General features: G+C 40.5%; 1 protein-coding gene across 1 annotated transcript; it reads right to left on the reverse strand.

The window, feature by feature from the left end:
• Positions 1-380: 380 nt before the first annotated feature.
• On the reverse strand, positions 381-11,862 carry tut7 (terminal uridylyl transferase 7). Its single transcript, XM_074669506.1, has 29 exons — positions 11,777-11,862; positions 10,429-10,852; positions 10,033-10,181; positions 9,769-9,885; positions 9,433-9,610; positions 9,219-9,307; positions 9,061-9,112; positions 8,882-8,951; positions 8,595-8,721; positions 8,371-8,490; positions 8,137-8,271; positions 7,718-7,895; positions 6,197-6,885; positions 5,940-6,090; positions 5,261-5,347; positions 5,045-5,145; positions 4,709-4,766; positions 4,454-4,557; positions 4,274-4,363; positions 4,065-4,178; positions 3,837-3,914; positions 3,578-3,755; positions 3,283-3,330; positions 3,099-3,190; positions 2,895-3,010; positions 2,611-2,807; positions 2,403-2,476; positions 2,228-2,294; positions 381-2,047 (listed from the first exon to the last, which is right to left on the reverse strand). The coding sequence occupies exons 2-29, from the start codon at positions 10,832-10,834 to the stop codon at positions 1,989-1,991; spliced, it is 3,924 nt and encodes a 1,307-aa protein (XP_074525607.1). The 5' UTR covers positions 10,835-10,852; positions 11,777-11,862; the 3' UTR covers positions 381-1,988.
• Positions 11,863-12,218: the final 356 nt, after the last annotated feature.

Consider the following 12,218-nt stretch of genomic DNA (forward strand, 5'->3'; position numbering starts at 1 on the left):
CTTCTTTCATCTAGTTCTACTTTTCTTATTTTTAAAAATACTTATTATTATTATTATTATTATTATTATTATTATTATTATTATTATACTTAAAATACTCATAGTGCACTGACGTCTGAACTGTTAGGGGATTGCAACGACATCAAATTATTAGATTTAAGGGCAAGAATGAAATTGTGTATTCTTCTGTGAAATAAAAAAAATACACATCTCAAACTAGTTATAGTGGCTTCTGATAATTTGTTCTTGAAAAACAGTTCTCTATGCTCAGGTCCAGGGCTGTTATGCACAATGGACACTAAAAACTAAAACTTTTGGGAGTGCAATGACTCTTTGGTCCAACCAATATACAGACAGTTTAACAAATAATTACTTCTCAGTGGGGTTTGAAATTCAGTTTAATGAATTTTTTTTTTTTGCGTCACAAAATGGATTGCAAACCGACCTTCCCAGAGAGGGTCGGGTTCCTTTATAACAAATCAAAAACCTTCAATTGAATCAAACAGAAGAAATGCAAAAAAGACTGGCATAAAAACAAAGCTACATTAAAACTGATTATATAGCATTAACAGGCCTTTTTTCTTTTTTAATAAAAGTCAGCTGTATAAGGACAACAATAAAGCCAGACAGTACATATCCAGAGTTAATGATAAGCAGGTCTTTGAGACAAACTAGCAGCAACATAACTTGAGGGCATAGGCCCTCACAGTGCAGCTACCATTCTGTGGCGCCAATACAACAAAATGAAGCCTTTGTGGCAAATAAATACATTTACCTCTTCAATAAACTTACTGAGGTTACCTCTAGTATAAGGGAAGATTAACAGTGTTTGCAGTGTACTCAATTAGCTGGACCAGTTCTGAGTAATTCTGTCAGTGTGAATGAGACCTCTTGCCAAACTTTCCTGACTATGTGCGTGCAATGGTTAGACACTTCTTAGCATTATGTGGACACTGAAACAAGGCAGTCTCACTGTCCTGGTGTCACCCTTAAAAGGCAATAAAGGGACAGTAAGAGGCTATGAATTAAGCAGTGGATCAGCAGTCTCAAAAAAATAAAAAAAAACTACAAACCTGGAAAAATATCTACAAGGAGATTTTCCAACAAAAAAGACACACAAACAGAGGTACACTGTAAGACGAGCTGCTTTGCAGGTTTAAGGAGAGATGAACTGATGGACGTCAGAGGGGGAGAGTAACTGAAGAGGATTTAAGAGAAAAACAACCCAAGGTTTTCTGAAATGTACACTGCCATTCCAAACTTCCAATGATTACATAAGAAATATATCTTACATTAAGTAAAATCTCATGAAACACAAGTTTGCCTTAAAACTTTTGAACTTCACAAAAAATGTGTGAACTGAAAAGTGACTTTTTGGTTGTTTAAAATGGATGACTAATTTGTAAAAGTGAGTGACTTAAAACTACTTAAAATAGACAGCATACCAGGTATTTTTCTATATCATTTTTTCTTATCAGTAGAAGTGTTTACAAACACAAAATCTTAACCTTTGTGTGCTCATGAGATAAACCAAAAATTTAAGAAGGTTTAAGACAAAAATGTAAAATAAATCTGCAAAAAAAAACAATGATAAGATCCAACTTTCAGTCAACAATTGAAAACTTCTCTTTTTTAATTTAAAGTTTCTCACACTGAATCTGCAAGACACTGTGTGAAAAGTATGAGTTAAAAAAAAAACCTGACTGGCAGTGTAGGTAAACACAGGCATGAGGTGCATGCACAATGGCTCATTTTGTTAAAATGAAAGCTTTAAAAAGCTCCTCTGATAAGTAGAGCTTTAGGGGGAAAAAGGAAAAAAAAACACATAAAAAGGCCCTATTTGGCTTCAAGTCAAGGCGTCCTGGCTTTGGCTTCAACAGGCTCACATTGGCCTGAATGTCCCGTTTAGATTTTAGGATCTCTGGACTTTGGGTTACTCTGCCTGGACAGAAGTGGAACCTCAAGGTCTGTGCAGCCACAGCTCCTCCTCATTCCACTGGGCTTTTCCTGTGGCCAGAGCGACCCAAGTTTCGGCAGGCTAAACTTCCTGAAACAGAGGATGAGGGACTTGTCAACAAATTAACTCAAAACAAAACTAAATGTGATCTGAGAGGGTGAAGAGAAAAACAAGGTTAAAACAATAACTAGCAGAAAACATTTCTTAAATCTGGATAGTTCCCATCAGCAGCACCAAAACAAATTAGTTTGCAAAAAGAAGACTACACACCCGCTTGTGGACTTAATATCACATTTTGTTGCTTTCTTCTCTTCTTCTCTTCTTGTACAGGTGAACCCTAAAAAAGAGAAAGATTAACAGGGTCAGAAGCAAGCAGCATTCTAATAGGAAAACTGTATATTTCATTTTCTGTTCCTTAAAAATGAAGATCTTTTTAAATTCTTACCTGCCGTTCGTTGTCTCTTAAATTCCTCAAGTGGGCTGATGAAGAGGAGGAATAGTTTTCAGCCCTCATATTACCTATCAAATGACAAAGAATAAAATAAAACCAACAGGCCTCCAGCCACATTATAAAAATTACTTTATATTCACTTGCTGCATTTTACTTTCTACTGCACAAAAATAAAAAAAAGAAAGTGAGTAGTTCTTTGAACCTGCAGGGCTCCTGTACAGCTGACAGTCCTTCTTAATGTGGGCAGTTGATCCACACAGGTAGCAGCAGCGCATCTCCAGTGCATCTCTTTTCCTCCAGTGATCACTCTTGTGTCTGCCCTGATCCATGCCGTCCTCTCCGTCCACTCTGTCCCGCAGGTGTTCAGGTCTTTTCTCAGAGTCTCTCCTATACTTGGATCTACATCACAAAACACATAGCTTCAGTCTGATTTGTAACCTCAAGTAAACAATGTGGCTCATTCAAACGTGCTGAAACGTCACCTACTTCTTACGCATGGGGCAGTCCTTCATGAAGTGGCCAATCTTGCCACAGATGCGACAGCAGCGATCATTTGGAGCCACTTCTCCTTCAGTTAAGACTTCAGGATCAAAGAAATACTCCTGGACATGTAAAGACAAACCACAATGTCAGTGTTTGAAAAACAGCTGCACAATTTGCCTACTATGGCTTGATGGAGCTCATACTGACCATCGGACTGGGGTACACAGGAGGGAAGGCTCTGACAGGCGTGCCAAACACTGTTCGACCGTTGATGAAAGCCTTCATGATGAAGTTTGTCACTGTTTGGATCACAAAGAACACATTTTTTTTTTTTAATAAAAGGAATGAAAGACTGTATTAGACGAGTGAAAACAGACAGAAAGAGTCTTACTTTTCCTGGACAGACCAGCACCGAGATTATGATTCAAGTCAAACGGATCTGAAATGTCAGAGAGGAGAACACAATTTAACACTTTCCTTTTCTCAAGCAGCCAAACAGAGTTTACATTATTGTTAGGTATGGTCACATTACATTTAAATGTTTAAAAGTAGCATGTTATGGTCTCAAAGGTGCCAAAATAGAACAAATATGGTTGTTAACAGTACCAAACTCTAAACTTGGTCACAAAACTCTCCAACATTTATGATCTACAACTCTCGACCCTGAGGCAGTTTTACAAGCTGACCTTCGATAACGATGTATTTGGATGTCCACTGCTTGTTGAAGGTGGTGAGGCGGCTGTGCTGGCGAATGCAGACAACATGCTCTCTGAAGTCGAAGTCCTCAGTGTAGAAGCGAAGCAGGCCGAGCCACAGCTCCCCCACCGTCTCAGTGTTTGTCCTGTACTGAGGCCAGCGACTGGGCTGCAAGAGGAAGAAGGAGGGACTGGTGTGTTAGAAAGAGTGGGAACTCACAAAGGCTATTTTTGAACATGAGATGCTCACCAGAGTTTTCAAATCATCAAAGAAGTACACGTTCCAGCCGTCAACGCGAATCTCTGGCTTCTTTTTGCCGTCATAAATCTGTTTCACAAACAAAGAGCAGCTGTTTGAGGCATAAAAATTTCTATACAGGATCTGCATTTGGTTACATTTCAAGAAGTAAGATGTAGAAATGATTGATTGACTGAATGATTAAGCTGAAAATTAGTTCTCCAAAAGTGTCATCAGTACCTCTTGCAGCACAGGGATAACCGGAGGGTTTCTCTGCTGGAGAAAGAACAGCACCATGAGGGTGTAAGCGTACGATGAGAGGCTCCCGCGTGAAGCATCTCCAATGTCACACATCTGAAACAAAACAAAACTAAGTGAGACAATGTTATAAAATATTAATGTGTCGGACTACTGGAATTCACAGCTGTTAGTTTATCAAGTATTCTTACCTTGGCAAAAACCTTCATAACATAACAGAGGATCTTCACTCTCCAGTCAATAGCAGCATAAGAAGCCAGCAAGTGTGTGTTGTGCAGAGCCTGAAGAAAATAATTCTCTGTTTGAGTGGAAGTCGAACATTTCAGATCATAGTTTTTGCAAAACACAACAGGGAGAGAGAGAAACTGTACCAGGGTGTTGTAGAGGCTGATGTCTCCTTCCAGACCAGTGCGAACATGGTAAAACTTCACGATGGGGACTTTGGCTGTGGTGATGGGCAGAATGTTTTTCAGGCCTGGTGAAGAAACAGGTGATACACAGACACAAGCATTTTTTGTTTGTTAACTTTTCAACACAAAACAGGTTTTAGCAATAAATAAAAACTCATTATTATGCAGGATTCAGTTTAAGCTTAATTGTGAAAGCAGTTTTATCTCATTTCTTACCTGGGTGTTTCTTTAACAGTCTGGCCAAGCTTTCAATTATGTTAATGCAGTCAACATCCTGTGAAAAAAAAGATTTAATAAACAAAAATCTTTAATTAATAAAAAAAACCCTCAAATATAAAAAGTCCCAACTAATCAATCGCCTTGCTTCTTTCCAACTATGATTAAAAATCAGCAGTTTATGATTAAAAACTCAGGCAAGTACCCAAAATGACATGGTGAAAGTATACTTACTCAAAACTTTGCAAAATTTGGATTGTTTCAATAGATTCATAAAACTGGAGCTAAATGACAGAAAAACCTGATTCCAACTTGAAGAGGAGGCGGAATACTCACATCAATGGAGTCCTCCCCCTCCAGCACCATACAGATGTCCAAGTCACTCTGTCTGAAGCCGAAGCCATTTTTAGATGATCCAAACAGTTGAAGCCTGGCCCCTGTGAGTTTGTGGGAAAAATGATAAACTTGATGATCAAGCATAATTTATTTTGTCTATTAAAAACTGAAGGTGCTGCAATGAGAATGCTGTTGCGGTTGTATTTTTTTATTTACCAGCAAACTGTCTCCTGACAAATGCTTCCAGGTCTTGAAGAATGTGCTCTCTTACACCCACCTCAAGTTCATCTGGGGCAAAGTCAGCTGGAAAGGAAACAGATACTTCACTTCAGTTTGGTCCAAGGCAAGCACTTGTTTTTTTCAATCACCAAACTGGAATTCTGCTTTTGTTGGTTCGTTAAAAAAAAACTGAACCACTTTAACAAATAAGCTGGAGACTGTTCATTAAGATGTGAAACATCTAGGTAAAATACCTTTATATTTATTTACTAAAGAAGAGTGAACACCAGAAGCAAGGTCATTAAATTGAGCAATTAAAATACAGACTGATACTTCACCCCAAGACTCCCTCCCAATTCAAAATAACACCATAAACAAGGGGTTTATCAACATCTTACTGCAGTTTCCTATAACCTTGAAGGATTTGTGCTGACATACCTTAAAATGAGCTTTAGGACACTGAAATTCTCACAAACATGTTTGTTCTTTTTTTCCCTGTATAGATATTTTGATTTCATCTTGCTGCTTCATGAATAAGGGAAATTAATCAAGATAGCACAAGCAGTAGAGCTCCTGCAATCAAGATTTTTTGCTGGATCTGACTTGGCACATTAATTAATCCTCAAACCACTGTTATGTTGCAGATAAAGAGAGAGACACAGTTAAAAACACTCACTGAAGCACTGCTCACAGACTCTGTTAAGGACATTGAGAAACTCTGGAGTGATTGCAGGTAAAGGATCCAGCTGCACTTTCTTAAAATCTTCCGGACAGTCTTTCTTCAGATGTCCGTCACGTTTGCACAAGCTGCACACGACCATGTGGGACTGGCAGAGAGCAAATTTTAGTTAAATTTGTTTGCCATAACATCGAGAGCTAACTTCATGAAACCCATAAATCACCACATCACTTCTCCTGGTCTGCTGTACCCACCTTTCCTTTGGTGAAAACTTGTCTGGAGAACTCGTAGGATTTTTTCTTTTGCTTTTGGTTTTTACTTTCTGCACTCTCATCCTTACTCTCTGAAGATGGAGGCAAAACCTTTTCAGGTTCCAGCTCCCCCTCCTCCCCTTCCTCCTCTTCATCATCCACTGAACCAGGTGTGTCTAAATCTGGACCCTCCTCATCCGACAGGAGCTCCTCCCCTGAGATCTCATCCACGGGGAAAATGTCCTCGTCCTCTGTGGTGAAGCTGTCCAAGTGTTGTCTGTTATGTGTGTCCACATCAACATCCTCCTCGTCCTCCTCATCCTCAGAAAGACTGCTTTTTCCCAGGTCCACTTTTTCCTTCTCCCTCTCTTCATCAGAGTCACTATATTCTTCAACCTCCTCCTCTTCCTCGATAATGCAGTCAGAGTCTTCTGGGCCGTTTTCTACAGCTTTAGCTTCATGATGGGGGTGAACGCTGAGCTGACTGAAATCTGAAACGAGTTCTTCATTTAAAGCCTGAGCATTTGCCCCTTTAGCTGCTCCAGGCTGTGTCTGAGTCTTTTGACCACCAGCTGGCGCGTTGAGCGGCAGTGCAAAGTACTTGTATGTGGTTTTGAGGCAGTGGACGATGTACTCGAACATTTGCTGACTGTTCACTGAGCGGGCCACATTCCTCTTTACAGCAAAAGGGTCTGAAAAAAGAAAGAGTGGCATCTGTCAGATTCATATAATGTAGGAAAGGTTGTGGGGCACTTATTTGGCCTTGCAGCAGAATAGCAGGCCCCATGCACAGAGGCTAAACTTCTCATCAGAGCAGTCACTAGTTCAGCCTATGTCCACACGTAGCCAGGTATTTGGGAAACCACATATAATTTTATACGTTTAGGCCTGTCGTCCACATGAAACCGCAGCTTTACGTCACTAAAAACAATGTTTTCCTAAAACTCTGACCCAAGTGAAGATTTTGGAAAACTTCAGTCTCATGGTTTTGTGAAACGTGTTCTCAAACGTCACAGTTGAATAAGGGGGATTCACTCTGATTGAATGGCATGGATTCTACGCCAGAAACTCAACGGCAGATTTACCCGCTGCATGAGAATGAAAGTATTTTAAAAATCTCACGGAGGTATTTGTTTTTGAATATACCCGGCTACGTGAGTCCAAGGCCTCACTTCCAAAGCTGCACGTGTTCCCCTTTCTTCCTCCTTGCATTCCCTGCCTCTTGTCAGCTGTCCTATTCAATCAAAGCACCCATGAAAAAAGCACTACCTACATTCTTAGCAGTGAGGATACAACTAATTCTCATAAAAGTTAAGACAAGATTTCATGTCACATAATTACTAGAACAGAAACTCACTTTATACTTTGACTATTAATTAAGATACTGATAAACAATCAATCAAGCCTTGTAGCTACTTGTTTACGTTGGTGTCATTGATATATAAAGATATCTCTGTGGTTCCTTTGGATCCAAAAGTTCAATGTTAAAGTTAAAGAGTTCATAAAATAGGGAAACTTTCTGACCTTCCACAGCGATGCGTTTCTTTGGCCAGTCTTTCATCTCCCTGGAGAGAACCGTACTCGTCCTCACACTGATCACATTGTCAGCAATGTTGAACTCCAGTGAGTAAAAGCGAAGCATTTCAACCCAGAGGAGTCCGATGTCAGCAGGCGGGCGGGGATTCAGAAACGTCAGTGGAACCTGTTAGGAACACAAAACAGCATCATCACTGTGATTTACTGAGGAAACTATGAATGTCTTCAGCACTTTATTTGATCACAAACAAGACAGACAGATTTTATTCAAAATACTTTCTCTGGTTTTTAACCCACTCTGCACTCACTTGCATTAAGTTTGTATAGTGTGGCATTTTTAAGTGTTACACACAGTAAGTGCTTTTTGAGAGCAGGAACTTTCCCCAGGAGGGACTTTTAATGATTACCTTTCCCTTTATAGAGGAGCCCTCTGCAGGTTGTGAGGATTCTTTGGAGGAAGGAGTATAGGTCCAGTGTAAAAATCCATCCTCCACATGCGTGAGATTGAAGTCTAACAGCCTGCTGAGTGAAAACACCTTGATCTAAAAGAAAACAACCAGATAATTTAATCAACTTAATTTGAAAACAGTTCTAGGAGACATGCACAGAAATGAATATGATAAACATGAATCCAAATGTACCTCTTGTGTCAGATAAGGGGGCAAGAGAGGCTCTTTGCGCTGCTGCAAGAAGAATATCACCATGAGGGCAAAGACATACGGTGGCAGTCCCCCTTCCTCTGCATGGTCAATATCACAGATCTGAAGCAAAAAGAAAATACCGAAGTTAAAAACAAAATGTGACGTTTACATTTTACTCACTGAGCCTCTTGTTTTAGCTAGCTGGCTAACAAGGAGTTTCATACCCGAGCCCAGCGTCTGAAAGCCAAAACCAGCGGAAGGAGGAGTGGCTCTTGACTGGATAGAGCAGTGAGATAGGAGGTGGTTTGGAAGGCGTGTTCGTTCCCTGCACTGACTTTGCAGATCAGGCCACTGTTCAGAGAAAATAACAGTTTCAATTTCCTGAATTTTCTTTAATTTCCAAATATTTTTGTCAATGATCAACTGATGAAGCCCATAGGTCATCACAGAGTTTCTTTTCATTGCAGTTTGTTTCCAAATTCCAAACTTAGGGACTTTGGGAGATATCCACCTTTTTTTCTCTTTGCAGATAACCACTGGCACCCTGGCATGAAAATCAGCTTCCAGATCGACAAACAAAGCTGGGGAAATAGCAGGCAACAGTTTTCAAACACAATCAAGCACATGTCAAAGTTTCCTCAAGCGGAACAAGGAAAATTCTTGCAGTTAAGTGAATAAGAGGTGACTCACGGCTCACAGAGACGGACTCCTTGACCAACAACAAGACATCTGGCTGATGCATCTGTGGATGCAATCCAGTTTAGAAATTTGACATGTAAAACTTTGTTCTGTGACATAAATCTAGATGGTTACATGTTGCAAAAGAACAACATGCATGAGCTACTCACATGAGGAGGGTACTGAATGTCGATGTTGACATCAGAATCCTTGAATCCAAACTTAGTGCAAGATGATCCATAAAGCCTAAGCCTGATCTCTACAAGTGACAGAAATACAAAAGAAATAATGTTGAAGTAAAACACCACTCAGAAAAAAATGATCTAATATAAAGAGAAAGCATCCTGTGTGCTGAAATCAGGTCTTTATGAGTGAGCAACTTACCGGGCAGGACGGACAGAAGAAGGTCTTGCATAACAGAGACAACACTTTGTCTCATCTCGACATCGTGATCGTTCATCCCATGATCTCGGACAACAGCTTCCAGAGCAGCATTCACAGCAATGATCTGCTCCGGACCAGGAGGCAGAATCTCTGTCAGCATTACCTGCTCCTGTCTCTCCTGGAAACACACACAACACACATAACCACCAGGTTTTGGAGGATAATCAGACTGTACAGCAAACAAAACATTACAGCACAATGAAATCATAGAAGCATCATATGGCTAAGGGCATTTACTGTTATGGTTTTGATTTGTATAATAAAACTAATTCTCACCCTGGCCCTCCTCTTGTGCCGTTTGTCTCTAATGTGCCTGTAAGCATCAGACACAGACTCCAGGAGAATGTCGCACAAAGTGCAGGTGAACATTGCAGCAGGGTTGCTTTGGGATCTCTGAATTAATTCAAAAAGGAAACAAGAACAGACAAGGTCAGATATTTTTGTTTAAAAAATGTAATTCAAAAAGTACAGTCATTGTCTATTTTATAATTTATTTCTTAAGAGTTTACAGCATCCATAAAGTAGGTGCACTTTATGAACCTTCTTAAGGGAGTAGATCTCTTCTTTGTTAAGCCGCCTCTCGGTCTGTCGTAGGCTGTGCAGCTCTGTGGCTGAGAGTGTGGACTCTTCGTGGGTCCTGTTCTCTTCAGCAAAAGGCTTCTTCTTGTTTCTGTTTCTTCGTCTTTTCCCTTTCAACCAAACAAAGAGCATGTATAAAAAATGTGCTCACCGTGTTATTGGAAGATTAAGTTAATCAAATGTGAACATACAGAAACGTCCTACTGCCATGATCAAATTACGCTGAGATATACAGCAGCCTACATCATTGAGAAGCTTTTGAGTGCTTTTGACAGACAGCCTTAATGTTTTGTTTTAATGATGACAGTCCTAGGAGTGTTCTAGTTTTTCTTAGAACTCTATATCTTAAGTCCTTACCTGATTTATTAGGACCACCATCACTGTCCTCTCTTCTCCCTTGATCCCTGTCCTCCTTTGGACCCTCTCCCTGGGTACCCCTCCTCCAGTGCTGCTGTGAGCGCTCTCTCCAGTTATCCTCTCTATTTCCACCACTGTTCCCAGGACCAGAGTACCAGCGCTGATCATCATTCATCGGGCTGTGACCTCCCCTGAATCCACCAGGAGAGAAACTCATCGATCCCTGCCCTCCCCTCTTGGGACTGGCTCGGTATGGCCCACCTGGGCTCCTGCCCTGCTGACCTCCATCTGATCTGTAGTTCTGTCCTCGGCCATGGTCTGGGATCCTCCAACTTTCGGCCTTGTCTGCAGATGCTCTTTCCCAGCCACCTTGCCTGGCACGGTAAGGCCTGCCTGAGTTTTCCATAACTCTTTGATGCTAAAACTGAGGGGAGACATTTCAGTTCGTTTAGAAAAACTGTTTTAAGTGATGGTGTTCAATGAATCATCACTAGACAAGATCAATAATCTGCTGAGGGTAAGTTTTGTCTTTTATTAGCATTTCATTTCTTTAAAAGACATTTTCATGTACTGCAACTGCAACCCGCACATTCAACAACTTACCATTTAATCTACTAAAAGTAAGATGAACTGTTACAGAACTTAGCAGCTGAACAAGTCCGGTGTAATTTAACGACTTTGTTTTAAGTTTGTAGTTCGATGTAGCATTTATTTTGTAGGAAACAGTGTCGTCGTTGACTCTTTAAACTGCAGCTGACCTTATACTGGCTTCTTGCAGCTGAAAGTTAAAAGCTCTCAGCTCTCAACAGCAACAACTTCTGTAAATCAGCGTTAACAGCGGTGCTCCTCGTGTTACCACACTTATCTCTAAATAACATCACGGCCAGGTTAATCGCGGTGACTGGGAAGTTCAGACGCATCTACCCAAGTTCCCTTTCTGACTGTAACATAAGCAGCAAACTTAAAGGACTCCTGAAGCTTGTTGTGGCATGGTGTTAGCATGAGCTAGCTGGCTAGCTTCAGTAGATTGATTTGCCTCCAACGCCTGTGCTTCCTCTTTCCCAGGGCAATGGTGAGTGAACATACCCACTACAAAGCCAGTGGCCTTCAATAAGTAAGGCAAAGTAAATAAAGCTGGTGTAGGCACGCTGGTCACTGCCGTTACTGAAAGCTACATTTATTTAGCATGTTATCTGTGACAGCTAACAGCTAGCTAGCTCAACGGCTAGCAACGGCTAGCGTTTGTGTTTATTAGTCCGTTTTTTTCGAATTTGCTGAGACAGTTAAACTACAGGCAGTTAGATATGCATCATTTTTTGCACACAGAATCAGAAAACGGTTTAAATACCTTCTGTAAGTGAACGGAGAGCATAGTTGAAGCCTTTTTCAGGTCTGACTTGTCATGATCGCTGGTCTTGTACTGGAGTTTGAAAGATGACGTATGGGCTGCTGTTTTGTAGCCGTCAGCGTTTAAGTTCCGCCCACTGCAAAACCACAGCACAACTGCTCTGATTTACAGATCACACAAAAATCCGGATAAAAATTGAAAACGATTAATACTATCAAAATGCTGACCGGCGCAAGGCCAGTTTAGAAGATTAGGTAACCAAAATTAGTGAAATCTTCAAGGTGAACAATGACATAACCTTAGTCTCCACCCATCCGTTTTTCACGTGTTACTATTTTTAGTTATGTCATTTTGCATAATTACAGCTGTATATTTTCATCTAAACGTTTAAACATCTTAAAAATGACCTTTTATACATTCAAAGCGCAACACTTAACGATCT

This window comes from Halichoeres trimaculatus, unplaced genomic scaffold (genome assembly GCF_033239565.1).
Source record: "Halichoeres trimaculatus isolate MK-OKI-2021-1 unplaced genomic scaffold, fHalTri1.1 fHalTri1_scaffold_5, whole genome shotgun sequence".
NCBI lineage: Eukaryota > Metazoa > Chordata > Actinopteri > Labriformes > Labridae > Halichoeres > Halichoeres trimaculatus.